This window comes from Scyliorhinus canicula, chromosome 5 (assembly GCF_902713615.1).
Source record: "Scyliorhinus canicula chromosome 5, sScyCan1.1, whole genome shotgun sequence".
In the NCBI taxonomy this organism is placed as follows: domain Eukaryota; kingdom Metazoa; phylum Chordata; class Chondrichthyes; order Carcharhiniformes; family Scyliorhinidae; genus Scyliorhinus; species Scyliorhinus canicula.
This window is the reverse complement of record NC_052150.1, coordinates 36,653,872-36,673,911: the sequence shown is the minus strand read 5'-3', so window position 1 is coordinate 36,673,911 and position 20,040 is coordinate 36,653,872. Positions and strand designations below refer to the sequence as shown.

The 20,040-nt window shown below is 46.5% G+C and overlaps 1 protein-coding gene across 1 annotated transcript in view; it reads right to left on the bottom strand.

The window, feature by feature from the left end:
- Nucleotides 1-20,040, bottom strand: part of stt3b (STT3 oligosaccharyltransferase complex catalytic subunit B) — a 123,210-nt gene that overhangs the window by 59,596 nt on the left and 43,574 nt on the right. The window contains exons 2-3 of the mRNA XM_038796908.1: nt 19,491-19,599; nt 2,883-3,170 (exon numbers count right to left, since the gene is read on the bottom strand). Of these exons, the coding sequence (XP_038652836.1) occupies nt 2,883-3,170; nt 19,491-19,599 (397 nt within the window). The remainder of the gene's footprint in view (nt 1-2,882; nt 3,171-19,490; nt 19,600-20,040) is intronic.

The following is a 20,040-nucleotide window of genomic DNA, read 5'->3' as shown; positions in this document are numbered from 1 at the left end:
CAGCGAAGTATACCTCGAACTGGTGCCTTACCCACCCATGTACGGTGTTCACTAGCTTGTTCACCGTCGCAAATAATAATTTAGCAAGAAAAACAGGGAGGCATTGAAACAAAAATAGGAACCTCAGCAGAATATTCACCTTGATCGTCTGATTCTACCCACTAGGGATAACGGGAGGCTACCCCACCTCCAAATCGGATCCCACCCTACCCAACAGACTTGTAAAGTTTAACTTACGAAGCCTAGGGAGGGCTAAATGGTGAATAGCTTAGAAGGGAATTTCTAGGTGATGAGCTTCCAATGACTCTGCTGCCCTTGCCCTTCTAGATGGTAGTAGTCAGGATTTTGGAGAGTGCTGTAAAAGGAGCCGTGGCGATGTTCTACTCTGCATCTTGTAGATGATACACACTGCTGCCACTGTGCGCCAGGTGGTGGAAGGAGTGAATGTTTGTGGAAGCGGTGCCAATTAAGTGCAGGATGGTATCGAGCTTCAAGTGTTGTTGGAGCTGCACTCAGCCAGGCAAGTGGACAGTATTCCACTCCTGACTGGTGCCTTATATTTGGCACACCGCCATTGGGGAATCTGGAGGAGTGTTATTCCCGGCAGCATTCCTAGCTCTTGTAGCCACAATATTTACATGGCTAGTCCAATTAGTTTCTCGTCAATGGTAATCTCCAGAATGTTCATAATGGGGGATTCAGCGATGATGATGCCATTGAATGTCATGGGGCAATTCTCTCTTGTTGGAAATGGTCATTTGTGTGGCACGAATATTACTTGCCACATGTCAGCCCAAGCCTGGATGTTGTCCAGGTATCACTGAATCAGAGTTGTTGCAAGTTGTGCTCATCAGTGAACATCCTCACTTCGGTCTTTTTGATGGAAGGTCATTGATGAAGATGGTTGGGGCCTCAGACACTACCCCAAGGAACCCTTGTAGTGATGACCTGGAACGGAGATTATTGGCCTCCGACCACCACAACCACCTTCCTTTGTGTTAGGTATGACTCCAACCAGAGAGTTTTTCCTAATTCCCACCGACTCCTGTTTTGCTAGGGCTACTTGGCATCATACTCGGTCAAACGCTGACTCGATGTCAAGGACAGTCACGTCTGAAATTCAGTTCTTCTGTCCATATCTTAATCAGGGCTGTAACGAGATCAGGAGCCGAGTTACTTGGATAGAGTTTTTCATATGCGAAAACCAGACGGTCATGCCGGTTTATGTGAATTAGAAGAATAGAAAGTTGGTGGTGACAATATAGTAATAAATCCCATCACAAGGGTCCAATGACATCATAAGGAGTGTAATTCAAACAGTTTCCAACAGTTATCTGACATGGGTATCATAATAATATTTCAGGAAAGTTTAATGGGGAGGGGCAAAGGCTTTGTACAATAGCCACCAGAACTGAAAAAAATTGTTTAAGTATAAAAGTTTTTCCCTTCAAGGAAACACTGTGCAAGCCATATAAAACTGGGTGGAGTCCTACAGGGAGTTGAAGAATGAAGAGAGGCACTTGGTGCAGTGCTGCAACACTAAATCAGTCTTAGCGCAGTGCAAATTACTCCCCCTCCCTCCTGCAATACAGTCAATGTAACTCCCATTCACAGAAGTTTACAGGGAGTTTCTTGTTTCTGAACGGTGATATGGAAGGTAGTATTGCCCAAGCTATTGCGGTGGAAAATTATTCAACATTTTGTAGCAGTGCAATACAACTGAGTGGTTTGTTAGGCCATTTTGTCAGTCAACTAAGAGACAACCATGTTGCTGTGGATCAAGAATCACATTTAGGCCAAAGCAAGCAGAGCAGATTTTCTTCCCTAAAGGACATTAGAGAGCCAGCTGAGTCTTTACAACAATCAGTAATACTTGTCATTGGCCACTTACTGAGACTAACATTACACTCCAGATTTTTATTATTTGTAGTTAAATTCCACCATCTGCCATGGTGGGTTTTGAACCCTTGTCCCCATATTTCGCTCGGGCCTCTGGATTGCTTGTGTACTTCTTTCCACCCTTTTTGCCTAGCCTTGGTGAAGAGTTACAAATGTACAAAATGTATTTTGAGCCTTAAAGGCCCAGAAATGCAGCCATTTACATTTAATTGTTCAGCAGTATCTTTAATTGGGCACATCTTTGGAAACTGAAATAGCTAGATTTTCCACATCCAGATGAGGTTAGCTTGTGATCCAAAGGGCGCCAAGAGCTTGTGATAATGATTTAAATGGACTAACTCTGAAAATTGTGAACACTTAAAAACTTCTGGCCAGCTTTGCTGCTGTATTTGGCCGTTGTTTTATCAAGATTGCAAAATCTTGCAAAATACACTTATGAAACAGAATAAAAAGATTTGTGTAGAGATGGTTAGGGCTCCGAAGTGTTGGCCATTCCTAAAGAGGATCCAGTACATCTTACCTACGCATCAAGTTCCCTTCTCTAAAGGCTGTTTGCACCTTTAAGAATCAGAAATTCTTAAGCACATTTATCATTCCCCGTTATAATCATCAAAACTGACCAGAGTAGCTGCCCAGTTCTTGAACGGAAACTACAGTAAGGTATTCAGTTTTGAAATTAAACATTAAACAAAATTACCATGATGGCCTTGAACACTCACTGGAGTAATGAAAACTAAGTGTATCAAATTAATCTCAGCCCACAAATAGTGTTTCAGTCACAACTTTGAAACACAAATGTTTTCCACATCAATTTATAATTCGAGTTTAGTACGAACTAGGAACATTTAATTTAAATAATCCCAACATTTAGAAAGTTGGTGCTATTTTAAGAATGACAGTACTTAACAATTCCACCAAAAAAGAGAAGCTTTTACACGGAAATCACACACTGGATTTCAGGTATATTTATATGGATGACTTACCCACAGATAATATGTAAATTGTAATGCAAAAATAGCTATTCCTTCATTGTCAAACGAGCCTGCTACTGAACGCGATATATAGCCCGGTACTATGGCGATGAAGCAGGCAGCAAGTAGACCTGCCCCCTGATTCCATAGTTCCTTAGTGAGAAGAAAGGTTGATATTGCTGTAAGACCACTGAACACAGGTGCTAGAAAGACACAGACATCCCGGATGTGGACTGTTATATGAAGGGTATTCAAAATCCAGTGAATACAGCCTGCTGTGACCATCAAGCCAGGGTACACCTGCATGGAGAGAAAAGATAAATGTGTTAATTATATAGAAGTATTTTAAATCTCTCACCTGTAGATTTATTTTTTTTAAACTATATTAAAACATTTAAAAGCAAGCCATTTCTTAAAACTTTACCCAATAACTCCTAAAGACATTGTGAAACTGAATCTATAACAAGGACACAAACGTAATAAAACACACTAAAGAGCTTCACAGAGGCATTCAGACTGAATGACACCAAGTCATAGACATAGACATAGAACAGTACAGCACAGAACAGGCCCTTCGGCCCTCAATGTTGTGCCGAGCAATGATCACCCTACCTAAACCCACGTAACCCGTATACCCGTAACCCAACAATCCCCCCATTAACCTTACACTACGGGCAATTTAGCATGGCCAATCCACCTAACCCGCACATCTTTGGACTGTGGGAGGAAACCGGAGCACCCGGAGGAAACCCACGCACACACGGGGAGGACGTGCAGACTCCACACAGACAGTGACCCAGCCGGGAATCGAACCTGGGACCCTGGAGCTGTGAAGCATTGATGCTAACCACCATGCTACCGTGAGGCCTCATATGAGATATTAGAACAGATGACCAAAAGCTCGGCCGATGAGGTAGGTTTAAAAAACACAGAATGAGGTAGTGAAGCAGAGGGGTTTGGAAAAGAATTCCAGGCTCCAGCAGTTGAAGGACTAGTTGCCAAATGGTACTGGCAAGTCTGATAACCAGCAAAATTTGGACCATAACCATTGGCAAAGGCATTGACCAGTTATTGTAAAGTGCGGTTCAACTTGTGTAAAAAACGCATACCTTTAATGCACCATTTGAGAAGCCGTCACAACAGGTTAGTGCACCTGTAAAACAGCATGCCAGTTGTGACTGATATCCTCATACCAATCTCTCCAAACAACCCCACAAGATTGGTGGCTTCATTTCAGCAGTACTCATTACGACTAACTGAAGGTGACAGATGTACAAGGTTGCGTCAACTCCAACGTCTTTGCAGGCTTCCTGCATGCCATTTCATTCCAACAACTCCACATACAGGAAGCACATCTCTAATCTCTAGTATGACTGGAAGTCAGAACAAGTTAACAAAGATTTGGAACTGACACAAAGGGGCCGTCTTGCAAATATGTATCAGACATCTCTTTCCAGCCTTTTATAGACTTTACCATGTTTTTGCGGGCACATGCCAGAAAATGTCCATCTCCCTCAGTCATTTACATAGAAATGTATTCATTTGTAATCAGATTTTGGGTCGCTTCTTAAAATTTCAAATTGCTTTTAATATCTTTAAGATAAAATTAAACACAAAGCCTATGCAAGTTTCTTTCACAGCAATGATTTAAAAACCATTACCCAGTAATTTGCACATTATTGTAACATAATACAACTCACAGTAATTAGTGATGAGAATGTGTAAACGCAAAAAAATTAGGCTGCTCAAACTTGATGATCAGGAGTGACACAACCAAACATCTGAATGAAAACTACGCTGGATGTGGCCATATCCCAACTACCATTTTGAAATTTTTCCAAGTAGCAGATAAGAGGATACAACACAAGGAAAATCCAGCACAGCAACAGGACACAGTTGAGTTCATTATCCTCAAGTTACAGATTTTGACTGAGTCACCGCAGGGAAATACTGAATCAAAGTCAGCTGACACCCCACTCGACAGTGATCTTCATTGGGATGTCCACATTCACATATCAGGTTCAGAGCAGTAGCAGAGTCCTATGCAATGGCTGAGAGAGAGAGAGAGCAGCAGACAGTGGTTAATGTGAAAACATCCATTCACAAGAGATCTGATAAAATATGAAGATAAATATAAAATAAATATAAAATATGTAAAGTGGTCTAAAATCCCAGGTCCTTCGCTGCCTCCTAAAGTTTAGAAATTCAAAATCTCACGGTACACAATTACTTCCAGCTCTAGCTTATTCTTTTCATTGTCAGCTTCAACAAGTCCTGTTATGGTCTTTAACCTAGGTATGTCCGTTACAATTAATTGGTTCCTGCACTTCACAGAGGTAAAAACTCACACTAACCACACATTTGCACTTGGATCGGTATCTGCTTCAAAGGAATCAGACTTGACAGATGCCGGCATTTAACCAAAACTTCCAAATTCAGTTACATGCTCCACATTACTTCCATTCTGCTGTGTGCTCTGTTTCACCGAGACATGGCTTACCACCGCCTCACGATCTACATCCCACCCCAGGCAGAAGGAGAAGGCGGCGCTGGACGAACTGTACACAGTTATAAACAACTACGAAACAGAACACCCGGAGGCCTTGTTCATTGTGGCCGGGTACTTCAACAAGGCCAACCTCAAGAGTGTACTGCCAAAATTCCACCAGCACATCTCCTGCCCCACTAGAGGCAACAACACTCTTGACCACTGCTACTCAAAAATCAAGGGCGCCGACCGTTGCATCCCCCGACCGCACTTTGGAAAATGAGACCATAAGACAGTGCTCCTTCTCCTGGCATACAAGCACAAACTCAAGCGGGAGAATCGAGCTAAGAAGGTCGTGCAGCGTTGGTCCGAGGAAACAAGAGCTCCCATGTGACTGCTTAGGGACAGTGGACTGGTCCATACTTAAGAACCCAGCGACCAACTTAAATGAGTATGCCACCACCATCACAGACTTCATCAGCAAATGTGTGGACGACTACGTGCCAAAGAAAGCAGTACGTAAGCTCCCCAACTGGAAACCATGGCTCAATCGCATTGATCGACTCCCAACTGAAGGACAGGTCTGAGGTGTTTAAGTCAGCTGACCCTGACCTATACAAGAAATCCAAGTTCGACCTCTGGACTCATCACCACCCTTGTTTTTAGCACCCGGGACATGATCCCTGCAAATCCCTCCCAGTACCCCCTAAGCTCAGGACATGCCCAAAACATGTGAACGTGGCTCGCTGGTCCTCCCGTGCATCTAGCGCACTTGTTCTGTACCCCAAAGAATTTGCTCATCCGAACTACCGTCATGTGGGCCCGGTGAACGACCTTAAATTGAATCAGACCGAGCCTGGCACATGTTGCGGTTGAGTTTATGCCCCAGACTCGTGCCACCTGTATCCCCAAGTACCAGAAACTTTCCTCAACCAGCCTAAATGGCAGCTCCTTCAGTCTATTCTCCTGGCCCCTTGCCTGCACCACAAACATCTCACTCTTGGCCATATTTAATTTATACCCTGAAAACCGGCCAAACTTCCTCAATGTTTCCAGTATATTTTCCATCCCGGCCAGTGGGTCCGACACGTACAGGAGCAGGTCGTCCGCATTAGACAGAGACCCTATGTTCCACCCCCCCCTAGTCATTCCCTTCCACCCCTTCGCAGCTCTCAAACGCAATCGCCAACGGCTCTATGGCCAGCGCGAACAGCAACGGGGAGAGTGGGCATCCCTGTCTGGTCCCGCGATGTAGTCTGAAATAATCCGAAATTACCCTGTTCGTCCTAACGCTAGCTTTTGGGGCCTGGTACAATAGTCTGACCCAATTAACCAGTCCCTCCCCGAACCGTCCAAGCACCTCCCACAATTAGCCCCACTCCACCCGGTCAAAGGCCTTCTCAGCGTCCATTGCCACCACTACCTCCACTTCCTTGCCAGTCGGGGGCATCATGATTACATTAAGCAATCTTCTCAAGTTAGCTGCCAGCTGCCTGCCTTTCACAACCCCTGTTTGATCGTCCCAATCACCTCCGGTACGCAGTCCTCAATTCTAATCGCCAGGACATTTGCCAGGAGCTTGGCATCCATATTGATCAGGGAGATCGGGCCTGTATGACCCGCAGGAATCCGGGTCCTTGTCCCGCTTCAATATCAGCGAGATGGTGGCTTGCGACAGTCGGTGGCAGGGTCCCTCGCCTCATTAAAAACCCTAGTCAAGACCGGTCCCACTATCTACGAGAACTTCTTGTAAAACTCTACTGGGTATTCATCTGGCCCCGGGTCTTTCCCCAACTGCATGGCCTTTAGGTCCCCCAATATCTCCTCCGCTCTAATCGGGGCCCCCAGCCCATCCACTAATCCCCCGCCTACTTTTGAGAATGTTAGCCCGTCCAGGAACCTTTTCATCTCCTCCGGGGGTTCTGAAGTATACAGCTTACTATAGAAGTCCCGGGAAACCTTATTCAGTCCTGCAGGGTCCTTCACTCTGCTCCCCTCCCAATCAATCACTCTACTTATTTCCCTGGCCGCCTTCCTCTTCCTGAGTTGCTGCGCTAGCAATCTGTTGGCCTTCTCCCCATGCTCATACACCACTCCCCTTGCCTTCCTAAGTTGTTCCACAGCCCTACTCGTGGATAGCACCCCCAGTTCCACCTGTAATCTCCATCTCTCCCCGAGTAGGTCCTCCTCCCCCGGGGACCCCGCATGCTCCTCGTCTATCCGATAAATTTCCCTAACCAATCGGTCCATTTCTGGTCTGTCCGCCCTGACCCCGTGAGCCCGAATTGAGATCAGCTCCCCCCTCACTACTGCCTTCAACGCCTCCCACAGGGTCGCTGCTGAAACCTCCCCCGTATCGTTCACCTGCAAGTAATTTTGCATACACTTCCGAAGTCTCTCACATATCCCCTCCTCCGACAACAATCCTACGTCTAACCTCCATTGCGGGTGTTGGTAATTCGCCCCCCTGCTTTGCAGGTCCACCCAGTGCGGGGCATGGTCCGAGATGGTGATTGCCGAATATTCCGTATTCTTTACCTCCCTTACATAGTCCCTGCTCAAGATAAAACAATCAATCCTTGAATATACTTCATGAACACGTGAGTAAAAAGAGTAGCTCCTTCCTGTCGGCTGTCTGGCTCTCCATGGGTCCACTGCCCCCATTTGCTCCATGAACCCTTTCAGCTCCCTTGCCATTGCTGGGAGTCTACCTGTTCTGGGACACGACTGGTCCAGCCCCAAGTCAAGGACCTTATTAAAGTCGCCCCCCCCCCCCCCCCCCAATATTATCACCTTCATGAGTCTAGGTCCGGGATCTTCCCCAGCACTCTTTTGATAAAGTCAACATTGGCCCAGTTCGGAGCATATATGTTCACCAGCACCACTCTTCTCCCCTCCTGTTTGCCTCTTACCATAAGGAATCTGCTCCCGCCGTCTGCGACTACGCCTTCCGCCTCAAATTGAACCCGCTTATTGATCATAATTGCTACCCCCCTGGACTTAGAATCCAAGTCCGAGTGGAAGACTTAGCTAATCCAGCCCTTCCTTAGTCTAGTCTGGTCAGACACTTTCAGATGCGTCTCCTGCAACATAATTACGTCTGCCTTCAGAGCCCGCAAATGAGCTAACACACGTGCCCTTTTAACTGGCCCATTTAGTCCCCTGACAATCCTGGTTGCCCCCCCCCCCACCCACCACACTGGTCAGCCATAACCTTTCTTGGGCCGTCCCCGGCCCGTGCGCCACGCCATTCTTGGCTCGTCTCTTGGCCGCCTCCACCCCCGACCTCCTTTCCATTGCCTACTTCAGATCCCCCCACGTCAGCAGAATAGCACCCCCCCTTCCCCAGCAACATCCCCCGGTAACCCCACCCCTGCCATCCATTGGCTGTATTCTCTCCCCTCCACCCCCCCCCCCCCCCTCCACCTGACTCCCTTGACTAGCCAATCTGCTAGCCCAGTGACGCATCACTCCGGCGCCCACTTGTCCCACTCCCATTGTTTCCCCCACCTCATCTCCCCACTCCCCAGCACAACATCCCCCACTCCAACCCACTGGAGCAATCTCTCTAAAATGGGAAGATCAAACAAGATGTAAACATCAAACAGCACCGCGAGGCTGCTCCAGGTATAATACAGTTCCAGCTGTGTACACAGAAAAGTGTTAACCCCCGTCCCTTTCTGAGCATGAATAAAATAATACAGTTCCAGCTGTGTACACAGAAAAGTGTTAACCCCCGTCCCTTTCTGAGCATGAATAAAATAACACCACAATAACCCAGTACCCGTACATCACCCAACCAAAACAAACATAAAAACCATAGACATAAATGAAACGAAAGCCCCCAACCAACATCTTTAATCCCCATTGCTGACCGGCCACCCCCTTGTTACAATACCGGCTCCAGCGCACTCAAGAGCCCAACAAAAGGTACCCACCGCAGCAGAAAGAACAAAAAAAAAGCAACAAAAACAGGAAAAAGACCGGGGGGGGGGGGGGGGGGGGGGGGGGGGGGGGGAAAAGAGAGAGAAAGAATCCTCATCCTCCCCCCAACGCAAAAACTGCCCACAAAAAATACTCCACATGGCACCTTTAAAACAGTCGACCAGCAGTCCAGGCACAGTAGGCATCCCTTCAAACGGTAATTCTCGGACCCTAGCATGCGTCCGTGGATCTTTTTTTTGGGGACCAGCCACTGATCCCTCGCAAAGTCCATCGCTTCTTCGGGCTCGGAGAAGTAGTGGTGTTGGCCCTGATGTGTTACCCAAAGACGGGCCGGGAAGAGCAGACCAAACTTCACATGCTCTTGAACAACACCTCCGTAACTTGCTCGCCGCCTAGCCACCTCCTGGCTTAGGTCCTGGTAAATGCGAAGAACACTTATTCCATGTGTTGCTCTTAACACTCTTTGCCCATCCACAAATGGAACCTCACCAGCCTGACGGAGGAAGTTAAAAAGGACCTGCAAAGATGGAACACACTCCCATTCTCCCTCGCGGGGAGAGTCCAGACGATCAAAATGAACGTACTGCCCAGGTTCCTCTTCCTGTTTAGATCCATTCCGATCTACATCCCCAAGGCCTTTTTCAAAGCGCTGGACAAGCTTATCATGGTGTTCGTATGGGGGGGGTAAAAATGCTAGGATCCCAAAAAAGGTCCTACAAAAAACAAAAACCAGGGGGGGGGCTAGCCCTCCCGAATCTACAATTCTACCACTGGGCGGCAACAGCCGAGCGAGTAAGGGGATGGATCCAGGAACCAGAAGCCGAGTGGGTACGTGCGGAGGAGGCCTCCTGCATGGGAACCTCCCTCCGGGCCCTCGCCACGGCAGAACTCCCATCCCCACCCAAAAAACACTCCAGCAGCCCAGTGGTGACAGCCACCCTCCAATCCTGGAACCAACTGCGGCAGCAATTTGGCCTGTACAAAATGTCGGACAAGGCTCCCATCTGCAACAACCATAGGTTCAAACCAGCACTGACTGACGCCACCTTCAAAAGGTGGAGGCAGGACGGGGGGGACACTGACAGTCAGGGACCTATACACGGATGACAGGATCGCAACACTGGACGAACTGAGAGAAATTTCAGCTAGCTGGGGGGAACGAGCTACGGTACCTGCAGCTCAAAAACTTCCTACGAAAGGAGACAAGGACGTACCCACAACCGCCACGACAGACGCTACTGGAGGACCTACTGGACGCAAGTATCCTAGAGAAAGGGAACTGTAGTGACATGTGTGACCGACTGGTAGATAGGGACGACACCGTACTGGACGCAACAAGAAGGAAATGGGAGGACGACCTGGGGATGGAGATCGGGTGGGGACTCTGGAGCGAAGCACTGCATAGGGTCAACTCCACCTCCACGTGCGCAAGGCTCAGCCTGACGTAACTAAAAGTGGTACATAGAGCCCACTTAACGAGAAACCGTATGAGTAGGTTCTTCCCGGAGGTGGAGGATAGATGTGAGCGGTGCCAAAGAGGCCCGGCCAACCACGCCCACATGTTCTGGTCTTGCCCCAGACTTGTGGAGTACTGGACAGCCTTCTTCGAGGCTATGTCCAAAGTGGTGGGGGTGAGGGTGGAGCCATGCCCGATAGTGGCGGTCTTCGGGGTTTCAGACCAGCCAGATCTATTCCTGGGGAGGAGGGCGAACGCCCTTGCCTTTGCCTCCCTGATCGCCCGCCGTAGAATCCTGTTTGGCTGGCGGTCAGCAGCACCGCCCAGAGCTGCAGACTGGCTGTCCGACCTCTCTGAATCTCTCCAAATGGAGAAAATCAAATTCGCCATCCGAGGGTCGGACGACGGCTTCCACAGAACGTGGGAGCCATTCATGCAACTGTTCCGGGACCTGCTTGTGGCCAACGCACAAGAGGAAGAATAGTCGGGTGGCCAAGAACCAGGGGAAAATGGACGGGAATCGGGGGAAGGTAGCCGGGGGGGGGGGGGGGGGGGGGGGGGGGGGGGGGGGTTTACGGGCTCGTTATGGGGGTTTGATGGCAAGCCAAGGCCCAAAACCAAACTATAAATGAATGCCATAAACATGTGCCTCGGCCATACTGGGGAATGTAAAATATGTATGCTGGCTAAAGGGGGCGGCCACAATTGTTGTTATGAAGATGCTTACCTGTAAATATTCATGTTAAATTTTTGTGTTTTCCTCTTTTTTTTTTCCTCTCTAATAATTTGTAATCTGTCATATATAAAATATGAAAACTCAATAAAAAACATTTATAAAAAAAAACACTTTGCCCACTACAGCACCCGCTTCTTTTCCACAAACCTGTGGAACCTAATCAGCATCAGACGGTGGGGGACCCCCCGGACGCACCTGTCTCGCCTGTACTCTGTGTGCCCCCTCCAGCTCCGGCGGTCGCGGAAAGGCTTCAGCCCCCATCAGCTGCATCAATAGGCCACCACAAACGCTGTGGCATCAGCTCCCTCAGCCCCCTCCGGGAGGCCGATGATCCTCAGATTTTGTCTACGGGCTCTATTTTCCATCTCCTCTACTCTATCCAGCAGTCTTCTCTGACTCCCCTTCAACCCGTCGACTTCTAGCACCGCAATCGTCTGTGCATCCGCCTGCTCCTCCACCGCCTCTCCCAGCTCCTTAACTTTTTCGCCCTGGGCATCCAGCCTCTGGTTCAGCTGATCCGCTGCCTTCTGAAGTGGGTCCAAGTTATCCCGCTTCAACCACTCAAAACTGTTTTTAATAACCTGCAGCATGTTTTCCAGCGCTTGCTGGATCGCTGGGCCCGAGGTCCGCCATCTTGGCTCCTGGGTCAGCTTCCCCTGCACCTTGTCCCTTCCTCTCCTGTTTTCGCTGCTTTCTGCCCTCCCGCGGTTCCATGCAGCTCGGCTCGCTCCTCCGCACCTCTGTGGCTGTCCTTTCACCGCTCCACAGTCCCGCAAAACCGGGGAACCAGGTCCTCAAATCCCACCGGAGTGAGAGCCCCCGAATGTGCGGTTCACTCACTCATTGCTGCAACCTGAAGTCCTCGTGGTGGTATCATTTGATACTTGGCAACTCTAAAGAGCATCATGCACGTTTTGGCATCCCGTGTCCTCCCTCCGGCTCCCGCTTCTCCTTCCACACACCCCCCCCCCCCCCCCCCCCCCCCCCCCCCCCCCCAACGGTTCGCCCCCCTCTCCCCAGGCTTAGCTGTCTCTCCCCCCCCCCCCCGTAGTTCGTCCCTTCCTCCTCAGGTGTAGCCGTGTGTCCCCCCCCCCCCCCCCCTCCCAGTCCATCTCTCCCCTCCATGCCCCGGCTACCTTCCCCTGATTCTTGGCCACCCGGCTATTCTTCCTCTTGTTAGTTGGCCACAAACAGGTCCCGGAACAGTTGAATGAATGGCTCCCACATTCTGTGGAAGCCGTCGTCTGACCCTCGGATGGTGAATTTGATTTTCTCCATTTGGAGAGATTCCGACAGGTCGGACAGCCAGTCTGCAGCTCTGGGCAGTGCTGCTGACCGCCAGCCAAACAGGATTCTACGGCGGGCGATCAGGGAGGCAAAGGCAAGGGCGTTCGCCCTCCTCCCCAGGAATAGATCTGGCTGGTCTGAAACCCCGAAGACCGCCACTATCGGGCATGGCTCCACCCTCACCCCCACCACTTTGGACATAGCCTCGAAGAAAGCTGTCCAGTATTCCACAATTCTGGGGCAAGACCAGAACATGTGGGCGTGGTTGGCCGGGCCTCTTTGGCACCGTTCACATCTGTCCTCCACCTCCGGGAAGAACCTACTCATACGGGTTAATTGGCAACATTATTGGTGACTCTGGTCATGATTGGCAACAGCTTCACCTGATGCCGGTGTTATGTAGTTACATTGTGCATCTTTGTGTTGTCCTATTATGTATTTTCTTTTCATGCACTTAATGATCTGTGAGCTGTTCGCAGAAAAATACTTTTCACTGTGCCTCGGTACACATGACAATAAACAAAATCCATTCATGCTGATAAATGGGGACAGAAGTAGATTGCAAATGAGTTACTTTAGTCCGTATGGTGAACTTATCCACTCTGCTAATTCCCAGAGGACGAAGGTGAATCTAGGAAAAATAATGAGCGATTTTGCAAACTTCTGTGGCTCGGTGTGCTCTTATTTCTAGTGTCCTTATTCTAACAATTTTTCTTGTGATTTCACTGGCATATTTGATTACTATTCATCCAAATCCTACTTTCTAAAACAAATAATCTTCCAGCTCCTGTCTCCAAATTTATCATTCAAAGGAATCGTAGAATTTATAGTGCATTTGGCCCAGTCTGCACCGGCCCTAGGAAAGAGAGTGCCCAAGCCTACACCTCCACCCTATCCCCGAAACCCAGTAACTCTATCCAACCTTTACAGACACGAAGAGCAATTTAGCATGACCAATCCACCTAACCTGCACATCTTTGCACTGTGGGAGGAAACCAGAGTACCCGGAGGAAACCCACGCAGACACAGGGAGAACATGCAGACTCCGACAGACAGTGAAAGCTGGGAATCAAACCTGGGACCCTGGACCAGTGAAGCAACTGTGCTAACCACTGTCCTACCACGCCATCCTTCTGCAGTTTACTGAGTTCTGCACAATCTGCCATTTGCAATCCCAAATGCTTATTCCCCAGCCTCTCTTGTTAGTTTCAATTCTTGAACACTTTCATATATTTACTTGAATTCCTTCTTGGAATATGGTTAACTCAGGCAAAGCTGACATTTATTATTCAACTTGAACTACCTTGGTTCAGAGTAGTTAAGAGCCAGTCACATCAGTATGGGATTGTAATCACATCAGCCAGACTGGGTAAGGACAGCACTTTTCCTTCTCCAAAAGATATTAGCGAAATAAAAGGGCTTCATTGTTGCTTCTATCAAATTCAATATTTCTTCTCTTATTAAGACTGAACATCTCGATCAGAAATGTTGCAATTTAAAATCAGGTTCTTGGGTTCTCTCGATTACTAGCCCGGTAACAAATAATTACGATCTCAAATCACTTTAAGCACTTTTATTGAAGAAGAGGACAGAGACTGGTTGTAGGAGGAAACCTGGCAAGCAATTGTTCAGACAGAAAGAACATCAACTTTTTTTCAAGTGGTCATCATTGAGAAAACTAAGACGAGAAGAATCCATTCTCCTTCTCCTCAACAGGCAAAGAAGACCTGTTTTTCTTGATCTATATAAATGACAGAGGGCTTATGGGTACAGGACACATTTTCAAAATTTCAGATGGCTCAAAACCTGGAAGCATTTTGAGCCAAGGATAGCTTTAAGTAGGCTGTTAGAATGAACAAACACATGACAGATTGGAATTTAATTACAATTAATGCAGAGAAGTGGGATTGTTATTCCCTCTGTATCCCAACTATTTCTAGTCTCTGCCAGTGATTATCCAATTCAGTTTTGTAAAACAATTATTGAAATCTACCTTTGCCACACTTTCAGGCAGTGCATTGAGGGTTTTAACCTCTAACCGCTAAGTTTTTCATGTTGCCCTTGCTTCGACATTTACCTCAAATCGTGTTCTCTGGTTCTTGGCTCTTCCAGCAATGGGAACCATATACCCCATCTACTCTGCCTTGACTCTGATGATTTCAAACTCTATCAAGTCTCTCAACTAAGAAAAAGTCTCGCTTCTCCACTATCCTTGTAACTGCAGTCTAGGGTAAGGTTGCCATAGTCCCAATGACCATAGGTGCTTTCCCCTTTGAAGGGAAGAGCTGGTTTGTGGGGCGTAACCTGAGGATCACCACACCTCAGCAGGGGCAATGTTGAGAAGGTGGGACCTTAATGAATAACCTCAGGCAGTACAGGAATTGAACCTGTGCTGCTAGCCTTTGTTCTGCATTACAAACCAGCATCTAGCCTAATGAGCTAAACCGATCTTTCCGGTTTTGCACTGCCATCTTTATTGTGTTTAACTAAATCATTTTCAAGTCTAGAAATTATCTGTAATTATCCCAAATAGTTTAACTCCGTAAACTATAAATTTAATGCAATATTTGTACCTCCCCAGTACCCATGTGTAGAGGGCTAAAATCCTGGGGCTGGGGGCTCTGGTCAATAAAAGGAGATCAATGCAGTCGCAAGAAATGATCTTTGTTCAAAAGATCAAAAGGTATAATCAGTTTGGGTGGAGATAAGAAATGGCAATGAAATAAAGGAGATCCCAATGTGCTTAACAGCCAACTAAATATAAATATGAACAATTAAATTCATGATACAACAGACAAGAATTGAAACTTTCCCACTCCTGTAAAGTCACTTGTGAAAATGCAAAATGAAAGCATAGATGAAATGAAATGAAAATCGCTTATTGTCACAAGTAGGCTTCAATGAAGTTACTGTGAAAAGCCCCTAGTCGTCACATTCCGGCGCCTGTCCGGGGAGGCTGGTACGGGAATCGAACCAGGCTGCTGGCCTGCTTGGTCTGCTTTAAAAGCCAGCGATTTAATCCAATGAGCTAAATCAGCCCCTAGATGCACAATGCCTATATTAATCATTTAGTTTAGTACAATTCATTTGCACAGCAATTGAAGAAATTGTCTTGATCAATATTTTCTTCTCAAATGGCACATTTACACACTGATTCCAAAAACAAATATTTTTCAAATTCTGGACTTATGCAATGACTGCAAATATTCTGCATGGGCCTAACAGAACTGCTGCTGCTGCTGCTGCTTTATGGACATAAAACTAAATCACAAAAAAGGACAAGATTTAAGTACAGCTGCTTTATTGACGACAGAGCAAGGGGGTGGGTTTGGAGTAGGAAATTTGTCTTAAATGTATAATCAACAACAATAACAATCTTTATTAGTGTCACAAGTAGGTTTACATTAACACTGCAATGAAGTTACTGTGAAAATACCCTAGTCGCCACATTCCGACGCCTGTTCGGGTACACTGAGGGAGAATTCAGAATGTCCAATTCACCGAACAGCATGTCTTTCGGGACTTGCGGGGGAAAACAGAGCAGCCGGAGGAAACCCACGCAGACACAGGGAGAACGTGCAGACTCCACACAGTGACCTACGCCGGGAATCAAACCTGGGACCCTGGCACTGTGAAGCAACAGTGCTAACCACTGTGCTACCGTGCCGCCACAAATTCCTATAGACTGGAACTTTGCCCAATTTGCCTCAAGGTTCTCCCCATTTCTGGATTTGTTTTCCAAGAACACTGCAAACATAAATGTCCTGACCTACAGCAATTTTGGAGGCATGACAATTCTTAAATTATCAGGACAAAAAAAAATTGAAATAGATAAAACCGAAGAAGAGCAGAGAAAGAAGGGTGGAGGGGATAGCAAAATCAGGTGTGCAGGATCGAACTAAGAAACATAAAGAAAATATGGACACATTGGAGAATTTTGTCAACTGGTTTGACATAATCACATCACTATGGAAACAAAATAAAGATTTAAAATCAGTCTTGGTCACTCTCACTGCTCTTCTGATTCGGTTCTGTTCACCAGGCAAGGGCACAGTGTCTTACCACCTGGTCCAACCCTTGTACCTCCTTCCAGAGTCTCCCTCTGTGGACTGCGTCCAAATTACTGCTGCCGCGTTGTGCATGGACCTACTTGAGCTCTTCTCTTTAATATAAACTTGTGCGAACATAGAGGCCCTGACTTAGACTGACTCTGACCAAATGGCATCACTTGATGGACTAGCTATCTTAGCCGGGACTTGTCCCAATTCAAGGGCTTGATTGACATACTATCAAACTGTTTTCTATAATTCTGGATATTTTTTGTGGATCTCCTGAAACCTCCGAGAACCTCTGCCTTGGAACACAACCAAGCCGTAGGAGACTTCTGAAGTATGGCTTAGATATACCCCCGTATAACTACCATGAAACTGTCAAAAGTCGTAAAAACCTATCTGGTTTTAACGTCCTTCAGGGAAGGAAATCCACCATCCTTACCTGATCTGACCTAGATGCGACTCCAGACCCACAGCAGTGTGGTTGATTCTTAACTCCCCTCCAAAATGACCTACCAAGTCTCTCAGTTCAAAGGCAATTAGGGATGGGCAATAAATTCTGGCCCAGCCAGCAACGCCCAGATCCCATGAACAAATTAAAGAAAAACGGATTTGTGGCAGCACTGTGGCCTTACGGCACCGAGGTCCCAGGTTTGATCCTGGCACTGGGTCACTGTCCGTGTGGAGTTTGCACATTCTCCACGTGTTTGCGTGGGTTTTGCCCCCACAACCCAAAAATGTGCAAGCTAGGTGGATTGGCCACGCTAAATTGCCCCTTATTTGGAAAAAATGAATTGGGTACTCTAAATTTAGAAAAAGAGAAAGAAAAACTGATTCCAATACAAAGGTTGTAAGGAAGCAATGAATGAGGAACTATTACTTCCACTTGGTCTATAGTGTGTTTTAGTGCAACTCTGCCTCACTAATATGGTGGATAAGCAAACCTCAAAGATATTAGGGCAGCACGGTAGAACACTGGTCGGCACTGTTGCTTCACAGCGTCAGGGTCCCAGGTTCGATCCCCGGCTTGGGTTACTGTCTGTGCAGAGTCTGTACGTTTTCCCCATGTCTGTGTGTGCTCCGGTTTCCTCCCAAAAGTCCTGAAAGACCTGCTTGTTAGGTGATTTTGACATTCCGAATTCTCCCAAACAGGTACCGGAGTGTGGCGACAGGTGGATTTTCACAGTAAGTTCTTTGCAGTGTTAATGCAAGCCTACTTGTAACACTAATAAAGATTATTATAATATTAAATCAATGTTTTCTATACTGTCCTTTATGGACTTCACTGAAATAGTTTAATTACTAAAAAGATTCTGGAAGCGAGTCTTGGTCTCCAAAGATTAAAGCATAAATCCACTACATTCTTATTTTCTGTGGCAAGAATTTTGAGCTTCCACACCATCATTAATCTTTTCTACCTAGCCACCTGACAAAAAATTTAAACTCTGCCTTCAGACTGAACTATACTGTACTTTGACTTTTGCCCTTCTGCTTCAGCGTCGCACAGCCTGGGCCATGTTGCCATGCCAGAAATTCATTAACTTCTGGTCTCTGGTCCTTATGCCTACTGTGCTTGGTTTGCAAGAATAGCTGCTTTGACATCCTTCACTGCAGGCCTGTCAAATGCCATTAAAAAACATTTTTTTTTAAATTAGCCTACCAACAGCAACATCATAAGTAATTTACCAGTTCTCTACTTAAAATATATTGATCAAAATGACCTCAAAACACAATTTCTGATGGCGCTCTTTACCTCCCCAAGCCACCAAGTGCAACCCCTGCACTTGTCATGGGTGTTTATATCAAATAGCTGCAGTGATGTCATTGCGTGGGTGGAGCTGGAATGTGATTCTGCCTTTTACTTTAGTTTTGAGCTGGGCTCTGCAGTGTGTCTTAGTTTTATTTTCAGTTGAAAGCTGTATTCAGTCCAAAGATGTGTGGGTTAGGTGGATTGGCCATGCTAAATTGCCCTTAGTGTCCACAAAGGTTAAGTGGGGGTTACTGGGTTACGGGAATACGGTAGATACATGGGCTTGAGTAGGGTGCTCTTTGTAAGAGATGGTGCAGACTCGATGGACTGAATGCCTCCTTATGCACTGTAAATTCTAAGATTCTATGATTCAGACTACAAGGATGTTGGGAGTCTCTCTCTCTCTCTGTTGGCTAAAAAGGTGTCTCCAGATCACTTGATGATTTCAAAGTACTACCTGTTTCTGTAGCGATTTCAAACCTGTCTGTTAAAAAAAGGTCGTTTGACTTATGGATTTGTTAAGAAAGTTATTAAGGGTTATCTATAGAGTATTGTACCTGTGGGGATTATCGGTGTTGGTAGTTGATAAACTGTTTACTGTGTGTTTATAAAGTGTTAACTGAATTCATAGAATAAACATGGTTTTGTTTTTAAAATACTCAAGGTCTCTGTTGCATCACACCTGTAAAATGGGCCCTTGTGCTCCCCATAACCAAAATCTATTAAAAGTTGTGGGCCAGGTGAACGCCACGATATACTTTGGTGTTCTATAAACCCTGGCCCGTAACACTTGCATTTGGTGGTTCAATTTCACTTTACCCAAAAATATAACAGCAGTCATAATAAAACACTTTAATTCATCAGCTTCTATTAATTAGCATGAATTTTAAGTGTCTGTATTCTTACCGTTCCTCCGACTATTCTTCCCAGAGGATACCATGCTCTTTCATCAAACCAGTTTAGAAAATCATAGAACCCATGGGATGCAAGATAATGCGTGGAACGGTAGTTAAACCTACAAAATACAAAGAAAGATTCAGTTATTAAACAATTATTTATATCTATTGAAATGACAAGCTACCACTTCTCCAACATGGCGAGTCACGATCACAGCCTTGAAATGCATAAAAGTGGGAGAATGCAAATAGGAGCAGATGCAAATTCATCACTGGGAATCATATGCAATCTTTTCCAACGAGACTGCAGCACAGAAACTTCTCTGTATCTATACTAACCACAGATAATACAGCCTTCAAATGCTAGTATTTGACAATAACAAAGAATAAAATTAAATGCCAGTTTTTCTTCGCCACAGTGGTGCAGCGGTTAGCACTGGTGGGTGGGGGGGGTAAACCATTGACCTGAAACTGAACTGGACTGGCATATAAATACAGTAACTAGAAGAGCAGGTCAAAGGCTAGGAACTATGTGGTGAGTAACTCGCCTCCCGACTCCC